Raw genomic sequence first — 12,288 nt, forward strand, 5'->3', positions numbered from 1 at the left:
GTGTCATGGATGCCGTAGATCCATCTCCTCTGCGACGTTTCGTCATTGCGAAACATTCGATCACCTCCATCTTTGACCAGCTGCTGGACTTTGTGAAGGATGGCTGCGCCTTTGTGGATGGTGAGAAACACACACACTCAGAGCTGTAGGTGCTGTGATGGTGTATGTTCGTACAAACCGGTCTGCATGCTTCCTGGAGTCGTTCTCAGCATCAGGTCTGAAATGGGGACGAGCGTGTGCTGCCCACAGATGCAGAGCCTGCAGCCTCTCTGCTGACCGGCACGCACCTCCTGCTCTGTCTTTAAATAAAGTCTGGCTTCTCTCTGTGTCTGATGCTGCAGTGGCCACAGAGCGGACGCCAAAGGTCATGCCGTTCAGTACGCAAGTAGCCTTTGATGCCCTGACATCAGGAACATCTGAAGCTCCTCTCAGGAAAACTCGCTGTCATTTTCATTGTCAGTTTACTCGCTGTGTTTGTTTGATGTCAGAGGCGTGGCGCAGCGAGGACCTGGGTCAGGTGGCCGTGGAGGAGCAGAGTTTGGAGATGCAGAGCTGTGCCATCAAGCTGACGACCATCAGAGATGTCCTGCTCAGGAGACACATGAAGGTGGCGTTTTTTGGCAGGTGAGCAGTTTACAGAAACTGCAGAATATAGGCGGGTGAGCCTGCACACAGTAGAAAACATTGATGTAGCTTCTAGGTTGGAGAAATGAAGCCAAGGTGCTGCATTCTACCTGAAGGCCACCAGATGGAGACAGCAACTAGTTATTTGCAAAGTGTGACTCTGCCCATATTATATCACTTCACAAAAAGTTTCAGTAACAGCAGGGTACGGCAGTGAACAGGAGCTAACGGGGGCTAACAGGAGCTAACGGGGGCTAACAGGAGCTAACGGGGGCTAACAGGAGCTAACGGGGGCTAACAGGAGCTAACAGGTGCTAACGGGGGCTAACAGGTGCTAACAGGAGCTAACGGGGGCTAACTGTTAGCAGTGACCGTGGTCCACTTGATGCAGTGACTACAGAGACTGAAGTTTGTTTTATTGACCCAAAATACTGACAAGCATTCAAACATTTTCATATCTTGCCCAGTATCAACTGAGGGTTGTTGATAACATAAATATATCGTGTTGCGTGATGTTGGGGAGAATGCCATCGTTACTCTCCGCAGCATTAGTAAACACACTCAGAGGGCCTAAGCTAACGTTCATCTTCAGCCTTGCCGTGCCCAGTTTCTCCACATAATGAGTAAGATGCTTGTACTTCCTCTGAGAGAGAAAATACACTTGTTTGTTTACTCATAGTTGCCGCAGTTTATCTTGTCTACATGATGCTCAGTTGGTTTCTTATCATGTCCAAAATGGCCGACAAGTTACTGTCACGTGCCAAGGAGTCACATGTCTGCAAAGCCTCTGTTGGTGCCCTAATCTGTGAGCCTGGTTCTGCTCACGGTTTCTTCCTGTTAAAAGGCAGTTTTTCCTTCCCACCATTGCCAAAGTGCTTGCTCATAGGGGGTCACATGATTTCTGGTTTGCTTCTGTATGATTGTAGCATCTCTGAAGCTATTCCCAAAGTAAAGAGTGCTGCGCCCCCCTTAAAAATCAGGAAACCCCACAGGGTCCAACCAATCTTATAATGGATTTCCTTTGAAACTTCCATTCAAAAAACATCAATCCGCCTGCCTTCAGTACATTAGCAGTAAGTTTATGTCAGAGTAATGAGTGACATCACAAACTCAAGTAATAATTCCCTTTTTATTTCTAAATAAATCGATTTATATGAATATTTAACAGAACATACACGTGAGTTATTTCCAGAGATGGGCAGTAATGTGTTACAAGTAACGGATTACAGTAACGCGTTACAAGTAACTACAAGTTACTTTTTTCGAGTAACAAGTAAAGTAAGGGATTACTATTGCAAAAAAGGTAATTAGATTACCGCTACTTTACCGTAGGAACGCTGCGTTACTGCGTTACTAAAACTGTGATTTCTTTGCGAGAATGTCTCATGACAGTGACGTAAGCGAGTGCGACGTTCGTGACAACAGCTGTGTGCAGATCAACAATGGATCACATATCGAGTGCAGAGAGAGTATGAGCGTGCAGCGTTTAAAGCGTGGAAGTACTGACCTTACTTTGAGTTTGATTCCATAAAAAGTGACAAAAACATTAGTGTCCGCTGTGCGTGGGAAGAAAACTTCTTTTTACAGCGAAAAAACCCCTAAACTTCCAACAAGCACCGAGTAGCTACGACGTAATGGGAAACTCACAGAGACACTCGTGGATTCTTCCACTGACCGCGGCACACCTGCACCAGCGTAAACCTCCGCCTACCCCACTCCTGCTTTACAGGTGAAAATAGAGCAACAGGACCGCTGAGTCTTTGACTTTATTTATTTTCTGCTGTGTTTTACTTGCATCTATTTGAAAGACTGAGTGTAAACACAAAAATATTTTATTTTATGAGCTGGAATGTGCAGAAAATAGGTTTAAATGTTAAACTAATTTCTTCCAGTCAGAGAATGTTGCAGATAATTAAATTTTTGCTTGATGCATAAAGTTAAAAGATTAAAACTAATAAAACAAGTTTGGTTACATTTTGTATGAAGGATTATGTAGAAAAGGTAGAATTGGGCTGAAAGATCTATCGCTTATCACCTATTCAGGTTGTAAATCGTGTTTTTAAAAGTAACTAAGTAACTAAGTAACTATTTACTTTTGAAAATAAGTAATCAATAAAGTAACGGGATTACTTTTTTGGGGACGTAATCCGTAATTAGTTACTGATAGGGGTGGGTTTTTATAATCGATTTATCGATTAAAATCGATTCTGGCTTGGATAACGTAAAATCGATTCATTAAAATCCTGAATCGATTTTTTTAATATTAATTTATTTTGCCCTCAGGCGAAAGATCACAAAATTTCAACAACCACCAAACAGCTAAGACAGTAAATGAGAGCAGGTACACGGCTTCTGCACAAAGACGTAAACACACAGCGCGGACCCGCGGATCAGAATCAGTGAGATGTTGCCTTTCTCAGCTGACGGTCGGGGCTGAAAGCCGACAGCTCGCTGATTCTGATCCGCGGGTCCGCGCTGGGTGTTTACGCCCTTTTTGCGCTGATCATATGGCTGTTAGTTTGATGTCTCTCCAAACAATATTGACCGAACCAGCAGCAAAAGAAGATCCAAACTATGCTTCACATAAACATCGTCATGAATTCCCTCTGACTTTTGCTGACTTTTCAGGATAAAAATCACACTTCATGCACAGCTCTCTCTCTCTCTCTCTCTCTCTCTCTTTTCTGCATTATTCGCTTGCCTGTTACGCACAAGTCTACCGTTGTTTACAGCGCTGTCGGCCGACGTTTTTTTTTTCCCCTTTTACTTACTTCCGAAAAGTAAACCTAATTTCTGCCGTTCAATATTGAACAAATTTAAACTTTTTAAAACCGCTGTAACTTCAGAGGTGATGTTCATGTGTTGATTAATGGTTTTCTTTCGTTTTTGATGTACTGCAGATTATTTTTATAAAATCCCAGGCCAGGAAAATCAACTTCATGTTTTTCTGTGTTTTATCTTCAGCTACTTTGACACAAAGGCCTCTACTGTGATGCTCACACCTTTGATAAAGTCTTGCGTGTGTCAGCTTCCTTTTAATAGATACAAAAATATGTAAATGTACTGATCTGAATTATAATATTTCTGACTGTCAAAATTTCCCAGATTCAAATCGAATCGAATCGAATCGAATTAAATCGAATCGTGGATCGAATCGTGGATCGAATCGATTCGGGACCTTGTGAATTGGAATTGAATCGATTCTAGAAATCAGCCCTAGTTACTGATTACTTTTTTCAACTTGACCAACACTGGTTATTTCAAACTGACTGCTGCAGGCACCTGCAGTACCTTTGCAGCCTACCAGGGGGCACCAGACCACACTTTGGGAATCCTTTTCAATATAAAGTGCTTCGAGGCGACTGTTATTGTGATTGGATGCTATATTTTAAAAAATGAACAGGATCAAATTATATTAATTTATTTGACCTTTGACATCTGTGTTTTCGAGCTCAGTCATTCGTTCTGAGTCTTAATGAATATAGAATAAAGGCTGATATCACTCTTTGACCCACTGTGGCATTGGCTAATTTTCCAATCACAAGTCGTTAGCCGATGAGGGTGTGGTTGCTCAGCCAGACCCGCCCTTTCTCATCATATTGAATCACTGGCACAGTGACAGCTCCACGTGAGCGATTTAAAACCATCCTGCAGCTTTTAAGGAGGAAATTCTCCACAGAGCCCAAACAGTGAGTGTGTCCAGCTGTAAACATGTTGGGAGGCTGTTGGGACTGACTCACTGCTGCCCCTGCTGGACTGTAGAGGATCTGCACTGTTTGTTGGCGCTCCATTTTTTAGCAGCACATGTTGATGCTTGTGACATTTGAACTCATTTTTTACTTGAGACGATGAAACAAAGAAATTGAGTTTGCATCAAAGGTGAAGGAAGCTCGTAGTTCAGAGCTCCGGGGACGCTGCGTTACAGTTACAGCCGTTTGTCCTCAGCTCTGATTCCAGCAGCAGCGTGTGTGTGTGTGTGTGTGTGTGTGTGTGTGTGTGTGTGTGTGTGTGTGTGTGTGTGTGTGTGTGTGTGTGTGTGTGTGTGTGTGTGTGTGTGTGGATAGAGCCTGATAAAAGCTGAGACCAGCTAACCGACGTTTGTTCTGTGAAAGCAGAGCTGAACACACTGATAAGGTTTATCTGCGACCCCGGCTGAGGCACGCTCACAGTCGGACACGTGGATTTCTGCAGAAACTCATGATGTAACGACCGTCACTTGATAAACTGGGTGATGTAATAACTCGTCAGCTCTCACCCGAGGATGGTGAGGCCCTCTGACCTGTGGTGCTGCTCTTGTGCTGTCATACTGCTTCTTGCCCGACTTTGAAGGCCGAACCTACTCGCTGTTTCGTTCGGTTTGAGCCACGATGATGCAGCGGGCGCTGAGATGAAGGTTTTGGTGTTAGTCAGCATCGTTGAAGGTTTTCATATTAATTATAATGATTGTACATTTGCTGTGGATCAGGACGAGTAACGGGAAGAGCACAGTGATCAACGCCATGCTGAGAGACCGAGTGCTGCCCAGCGGCATCGGTCACACCACCAACTGTTTCCTGAGCGTCGAAGGGACCGACGAAGACGAGGCTTTCCTCATTACCGAGGCGTCCACCGAGAGGAGGAGCGTGACTGTGAGTGAGGTGACAGAAACCCTGCGGTGATCACGATGCTCGTGACACGCCCGCTGGCGTGTGGTGATGACTCGCTGCCTCCTTCCTCCTCAGACGGTGAACCAGCTGGCTCATGCTCTCCACATGGATCCCACTCTGGACTCGGGTACACTGGTCAAAGTCTTCTGGCCTAAAAGTCGCTGCGCTCTGCTGAGAGACGACTTGGTGCTCATGGACAGGTAACGCTCCCTCCTCCTGACCTTTGACCCCACTGATGACGATTCACTTAAATAATATTCTGTGTCAGAACCGCAGGGTTCAGTTTCAACTGCATTTAGTCAAAGTGCCAGTACCAGTACTTACTAACACCGGTGACCTTTGACCTTTGACTCTTGGCCCAGCCCTGGGACCGATGTCACCCTGGAGTTGGACAGCTGGATCGATAAGTTCTGTGTGGACGCAGACGTCTTTGTTCTGGTGGGAAATGCAGAGTCCACTCTGATGAACACGGTGAGGAAACGACTCATCACACGACTCAGCCTGGTTGGCTGCGTGTGAGTGGCTGCGTGTGAGTGGCTGCGTGTGAGTGGCTGCCTTTGTTAAAGTGGAATAACTAATTCAATTCTGCCTGCAGGAAAAACTTTTCTTTCACAAAGTCAGCGAAAAAATCTCCAAACCGAACATCTTCATTCTCCACAACAGATGGGACGCTTCAGTGACCGAACCAGACTACATCGAAGAGGTGTGTGTGTGTTTCTGTGTGTGTGTGTGTGTGTGTTCTGGTTCTTCCTATGTGGGTTGAGTGTCTGGTTTATGGTTCGCTGGGTTATGGTTATGGTTAGCTGGGTTATGGTTATGGTTAGCTGGGTTATGGTTAGCTGGTTTAGGCTCATCATTCATCTTTGATGGTTAGGGTCGGCAGCTAGGGAAAGCAATATGTCAGTGGGAGGTCCCCACGAGGATAGCAACACCCGACATGTGTGAGTGTGGCGGCGCCGTGCAGCTCTGCAGGTGACCCGTTCCTGTGCATCACCTCAGAGCTTCAGCGCACAGACGTCCTCCTTCTAATGAACGCTGCTGTTTTTATTGTTACCTGCTTGGGTGTAAGTCAGGCTGGAAGGAGAATTATTCTCTGAGATCGAAGTAAAGCCGCTGGCAGCAGGACAACATCTCACTCGCCTGCACTGTAGGTGTGGATGCTATGGTAGAAACGCACCGCTCCCCCTGCTGTCCAGGTGAGGAACCAGCACCTGGACCGCTGCGTGGGGTTCCTCGCTGACGAGCTGAAGGTGGTCGGCCTGGATGACGCCGCGGGGCGGATCTTCTTCGTCTCTGCTAAAGAGGTTCTGAGCGCCAGGATGCAGCGAGCACAGGGCATGCCTGAGACAGGTGAGACAGGTGAGACGGGTGAGGGACAGTGGGAGGAGCCTCTGCTCATTTCACATCCGCTCATTTCAAATGCATGACACATTTTTTCAGCCAAACTGTCTATCTGTGATTGGCAGCCTCCCACAAAGGGGGAGGGGCTAAAACATCTGGTTCTAGAACGTGAGGTGAGGATTACTTTGTGAATCATGCAGAGCTGCTCTGATGGAGGCCAAGAGTGAAAATGTGGAGCTGCACATGAGCAGAAGAAACACACACACACACACACACACACACACACACACACACACACACACACACACACACACACAATCATGAGAGTTATTAAAGTGAAACAACCATCGTCCTTCCTCGTGCTGCAGGGGGCGCTCTGGCTGAGGGTTTCCACGAGAGGCTGAGAGAGTTCCAGAGGTTTGAGAGGACGTTTGAGGTTCGATGTCTGAACTCGTGCAAAAATTCATTAATTTGCCAAAAACAACGATGTGACAGGATGTGACAGTGTGACCTTTGACCTCTACAGGAGTTCATCTCTCAGTCTGCAGTGAAGACCAAGTTTGAGCAGCACACGGTGAGAGCGTGGCAGATCACAGAGGCCATCAAAGGTGTGATGGACGCCATCAACATCGCCTCTGCCGACAGGAAGTGAGCCAAACACTCTCACCTTCACTTTGTTTATTCAAAGGCGGGCTCAGTGTGACCTTTGACCTCTGACAGGATCTGCTGCCTGGAGGAGCGAGAGGACCTGAGAGACCGGCTGGACTTTGTTCGAGGGCAGATTAACCGTCTGAGCGCCAGCGTCAAAGAGAGGATCAGGACTCTGAGCGATGATGTCACAGCCAAGGTAAATGCTCCAGCAGAGGGCGTGGCTTCAGGTCTGGTTTCAGATCGCAAAAGAAGAATGTAACTTCAGGAACACCTCGTGAAAAATCCACAGATGAAAGAAACTGGATCCTTGGCCTGTTCCCTTCTTCGGTTATCAGGTGCTTCCTGTTCCACACAGCCCTGTTTTCTTGGTTGCCAGGTTGGTGGCTCCAGTCAGACGACTTCCAGGTTTCAGACCGCCATTTCCTCCCTTCAAAGTGCAGACTGTTGCTCAGTGTAGCCCTAACTCGAGCACAGGGATGAGGCAGGCGGGAATCATTCATGCTTGTAATAGGTCGGTCCCTCTGTGACTTCACTTCCTGTTCTTCTTTTGTCCTTTGACCAGAACTGAATCCAACCTGGTGTGAAAGTTTGATTTCTTATTAGCTGCGTGAAGGCGTCTGAGATCAGCGCATCAAAGCGAGCGCCAAACCTCCTCCCTCTGACCGTGGCACGTCTCCATGGTAACCTGCTGTTTCTCCCTCAGGTGTCCTCGGCGCTGACGGATCAGATCCGCTCACTTCCTGTTCTGGTGGACGAGTTCAGAGCCGACTTCAGCCCCACGCAGGAAACTCTGCTGCTCTACAAAACTGTGACTACACGCACACACACTCTCACTCACACACACACACACTCACACACACACACACACACACACACACTCACACACACACACACACACACACACACACACACACCCCTCCTTTTTTAGCATCCTCCTCCAGGTTCTCCAGTCTGACGCCCAGGACAGAACCAGCCTGTTAACCAGCTTGTTCAGCCTGTTGGCATCGGCTGCCTTCACCCGCTGCCCAGCACACAGCTGCAGAGAACACAGCGCTCTCACACAGAGTGATAAACATGGTCAGCATTTTCCTACCAACATTAAAGGACCTGAGCCGCCTCAGCAGGAAAAGCCGACTCTGCCCTTTTTTAAAGACAGCATTGATGTTCTTGGTCCAGTCCAGTTTGCAGTCCAAGTCTACCCCCAGGTACCAGTAGTCCTCCACGATCTCTACATCAGCCCCTCTGATGGTAGGAGGAGGAGCCTGCTCCCTAAAGTCCATGATCAGTTCCTTTGTCTTTGTGATGTTAAGTTGTAGATGGTTAAGCTCACACCACTCAACAAAGCTGTCCACCACACTCCTGCACTCCTCCCACCTGATACAGCCCACAATGGCAGAGCCATCGGAGAGTTTCTGCAGATGGCATGACTGAGATTGTACCTGAAGTCAGACGTGTAGAGGGTGAAGAGGAAGGGTGATAGGACCGCCCCCTGCGGCGCCCCCGTGCTGCTCAGGATGTTATCGAGCGGTAGCCCTTCAGCCGAACACGCTGTGGTCAACTTGTTAAATAGTCCGTGATCCAACCTACCAGTGGGGCGTCCACCTGCATTTCTCCCAGTGCTCCCAACAATGTCCAGGTGAGAGTAAGCCTGGTCCAGCAGGTAGATGATGACATCCTCCACACCGATACGGGGTTGATAAGCAAACTGCAGGGGGTCCAGCCAAGGCTCCACCAGCAGATGCAGATGTCTCAGGATGAGTCTCTCCAGCGTCTTCACGACATGTGAAGTCAGAGCCACTGGCCTGTAGTCACTGGGGGTTGATGGGTTCATCTTTTTAGGGACAGGAACCAGGCAGGATGTCTTCCAGAGTGATGGACTCATGTTGAAGATCCGATGTAGAACTCCAGAAAGCTGGGAAGCACCTGAGGACCCTGGGACTGACACCATCCGGGCCTGCAGCTTTACTGGAGTGGAGTCTGCCCAGTCCCCTTTGGATGTCTTCTGCTGAGAGGGACAGGGTGAGACAGGCTGAGGGGGCAGGACAGGGGGGAGGAGAACATGCGGCCCTCCTCCTCCCCCACACGTGTCCGCCTCCTCCTCCCCCACACGTGTCCGCCCTGAGCTTGTTCTGTGTTTGGTTTCCTCCGCTGTACATCAGAGGTCCCCCCAAGTGTCGCTCTCGGCCCTTCGTCTGTCTGACGGCGCTGTTGTGTCATTTCCTGTTTAGAAGCTGCTGCAGCACGTGGAGGAGCGGCTCATCGGCGGTTTGGACCACCGCTGCTCTGTCGGCGTCCTCAGAGACATCAGAGACGCCCAAAGTCACATGATCGGTAAGGCCTCACAGTTTCATCACATGTTCTTTGTATGCACGTGTTATTATTTAGTTCCACTGTGGTGCCCTTTGTGTCGGCTGTGGTTGCTTTAAGTGCTTTACGAATAAAGATGTACAGACGGACGGCTCTCCTTGCTGACAGGAAGTGGGGACACTCTTTCTTCTGCTTGGTTGTCCTCAGACGCTGTCCGTCCTCTGCTGTCTCCGGCTCTGCAGGAGCAGCTCTCCACTCCCTCCGCCTCCTTCGAGCTGACCTACGACCTCGGCCTCGCCGCCCTCTGTGCAGACTTTCAGGAGAACATCGACTTCCAGTTTTCTCTGGGCTGGACTGCCCTCGTCACCCGCTTCATCGGTGCCGCAAACGCCAAACGAGCGCTGAGTGGCGCCGACCGCGCGCAGAAGGCAAGTTCAGCGCAGCGTCACATCTGTGAAACCTTCAGAAAAAACAGAGTGCACATGGAAACTGTCTCTCTGCTGCAGGAACGCTCCACCTTTAGGGATGAAATGGTGGTTTCCATAGCAACGGGTCTGGTCTCTGTCACATCCAGGGCGTCCATGACGGTGCTGGTGATCGGCGGAGTGGTACGTTTTATTTTACAGCATTGCTGAGGTTCAGTAACCAGGTGCTGCCCCTCGGCAGGCTTCCAGAAGGTGGCCAATCATAAAAAGGGCCCAGTGCAGGAGAAAAGATGAAACTGCAAATGATGCCGAGCGTCTGCGACGCATAAACACGCAGGCCTGCTAAGATGGTCTCTCTCCAGGAGATTAGTCCAGGAATGACTCCGAGCCACTTCTTATCTTTTCCACGAGGGCTCTGTTAAAATCGGGGACAGGTGTGTGTCTCTCAGGTGCGTGCTGTTGTCGCTGCAGGTGTGGCGTTCAGTGGGCTGGCGTCTCATCGCCCTCTCTGTCTCTCTGTATGGTCTCCTCTACCTGTACGAGAAACTCACCTGGACTGATGCCAGCAGGGAGCGCGCTCTGAAGCAGCAGTTTGTCGAGCACGCCGCTCAGCGCCTGAGAGCCATCGTCCCCGTCGCCAGCAGCGCCTGCAGCCATCAGGTGTGCAAGTAAGACCCCGCCCACGCCTGACGCACATGTCCAGGGAGCGAACACCTGGAGGCTCCGCCTTTAATCTGCTCTGTTTGTGTTTGAGGGAGCTGTCGTCCACCTTCAGTCGCCTGACTCAGAGGGTGGAGCTGAGTGACGCTGAGCTGGAGGGAAACATCCGTCAGCTGAGCTTCAGGATCCAGAGACTGGAGAACATCCAGAGACGTTCCAAGGCCTTCAGGTCAGAGCTCCGAGCCGCTCGTGGTTTGGAGAGTTCACAGGAACTCCCGCTCAGAAACAAACTTCAGTGCACGAGATGCAAAAGTTAAATTCAGGGATTGCACATCAGATCTTTGGCGTTTTCTGGACAGTCAGCGTGCAGAGATCCCAGAAGTCCCAGTTTGGGAATCATGAATCTGGTTTTCCAACGTTTGGCAGCTTTGGGTCAAAATAAGGTTTAAAAATCGTTTTTCTGTGCAGCGTTTACTTACAATATTCCAGCGTCCATAAACACACCCCACGCACTTCCAGGTCCTGTTAGCATCTCAGCAGAAGCTGCATGTCTTAAAATCTTGTTTTCGTTTGTTCAGGAACAGAGCCACCGAGCTGGAGACTCAGCTGGAGGTCTTTTCGGTTCAGTACCTGCAGGAAAACTAAAGAAGAAGAACTGCTGCTGTGGTGAAGCTCCTGGCCAATCAGAAGCTGGTGGAGAGTCCTGAGGTATTGCTCGTCGCCCAGCGTTAACACCGACAGTCGCATAAATCCCAGACAGCTCCCTGCTCAGGTGACCTTCGTCACCAACCAACACAAACCAATAGAGGACAGCTTACCACTGAGGGCTGAACAGGAAGCAGCAGGAGACCCTGAGTCGACGCTTTTGCTTTAGAATCAAGGGTCAAAGTTCGTCTGTAGGCTCGTACAGTCTGGCCTTCATGAGCAGCTGATGAGCTCCTGAATCTTTGGCTCCACCTTCAGGCCATTTGGGTCTCCTGAGGTGGTGAGTGGATGCTCCGCCTTCGCCGCGACCACAAACAGCTGAACCTCAGCAGCTTATCTCACACCAGCTTCTAATATCTCATCATGTGACTGTGATTAGACGTATTGATCAGTGATAGAATCCATAAATCTGTGCATTATTGCTCCGACGTGTGATGTGTTTCAGAGCTCCACCTGGCAGGAAGTCAACCTTCTAGTGAAAAATCAAGAAAATAAAAGCATTGAATGTTCTATGGCTTCATTTTTTCCTCTCTTTAATGGCCCTGGTGTACTCAACACTGTTTCACTGCTGAACGCAATTAAATACTCAGCTCACCCCTCAGTGCAGCACATTCAATTACCTCCACCCGTCCCCATCAGGGTTACACAGACAGGTGGAGGTGGGAGTGCTGCAAAGAGCAGGTCAGGCCTCAGATACAGCCTTAAGCAGTTTAAAAGAAGTGTCCTGAGTAAGATTTACCAGTTTAAAGATCAGCCGAGATGAGCTGAGCCGATCTTGTTTGTGAATGTTTGAGTGCTGACCTGGTTTTCTTCAGGTTTACTGACCTGAGACTGGAGTGGTTCACACAGTTTTATAGTGGGAGTTCTGGTCAGGAAATCTTCCTGGATTTTTGGGTGTTGTTGGGATCAAATGAGCTCAGTCACCAAAC

General features: G+C 49.0%; 1 protein-coding gene across 4 annotated transcripts in view; it reads left to right on the plus strand.

The window, feature by feature from the left end:
* Positions 1–11,856, plus strand: part of mfn1a (mitofusin 1a) — a 12,185-nt gene extending 329 nt beyond the window's left edge. The window contains exons 2-18 of one of the 4 annotated variants that reach the window (XM_085254203.1): positions 1–120; positions 489–624; positions 5,090–5,261; positions 5,346–5,470; positions 5,633–5,741; positions 5,866–5,973; positions 6,467–6,629; positions 6,980–7,047; positions 7,138–7,259; positions 7,332–7,458; positions 7,966–8,070; positions 9,491–9,593; positions 9,777–9,997; positions 10,076–10,177; positions 10,466–10,662; positions 10,749–10,883; positions 11,233–11,856. In XM_085254203.1, the coding sequence (XP_085110329.1) occupies positions 6–120; positions 489–624; positions 5,090–5,261; positions 5,346–5,470; positions 5,633–5,741; positions 5,866–5,973; positions 6,467–6,629; positions 6,980–7,047; positions 7,138–7,259; positions 7,332–7,458; positions 7,966–8,070; positions 9,491–9,593; positions 9,777–9,997; positions 10,076–10,177; positions 10,466–10,662; positions 10,749–10,883; positions 11,233–11,299 (2,175 nt within the window). In that variant the 5' untranslated portion in view covers positions 1–5 and the 3' untranslated portion in view covers positions 11,300–11,856. Of the gene's footprint in view, positions 121–488; positions 625–5,089; positions 5,262–5,345; positions 5,471–5,632; positions 5,742–5,865; positions 5,974–6,466; positions 6,630–6,979; positions 7,048–7,137; positions 7,260–7,331; positions 7,459–7,965; positions 8,071–9,490; positions 9,594–9,776; positions 10,178–10,465; positions 10,663–10,748; positions 10,884–11,232 lie in introns of all 4 variants that reach the window. The other 3 variants (XM_085254204.1, XM_085254206.1, XM_085254202.1) reach the window with 3 other exon arrangements.
* Positions 11,857–12,288: the final 432 nt, after the last annotated feature.

The sequence above is a fragment of the Mchenga conophoros genome, linkage group LG18, assembly GCF_057382185.1.
Source record: "Mchenga conophoros isolate Kocher_MC1m ecotype Shallow Benthic linkage group LG18, M_conophoros_male_GT1.1, whole genome shotgun sequence".
NCBI lineage: Eukaryota > Metazoa > Chordata > Actinopteri > Cichliformes > Cichlidae > Mchenga > Mchenga conophoros.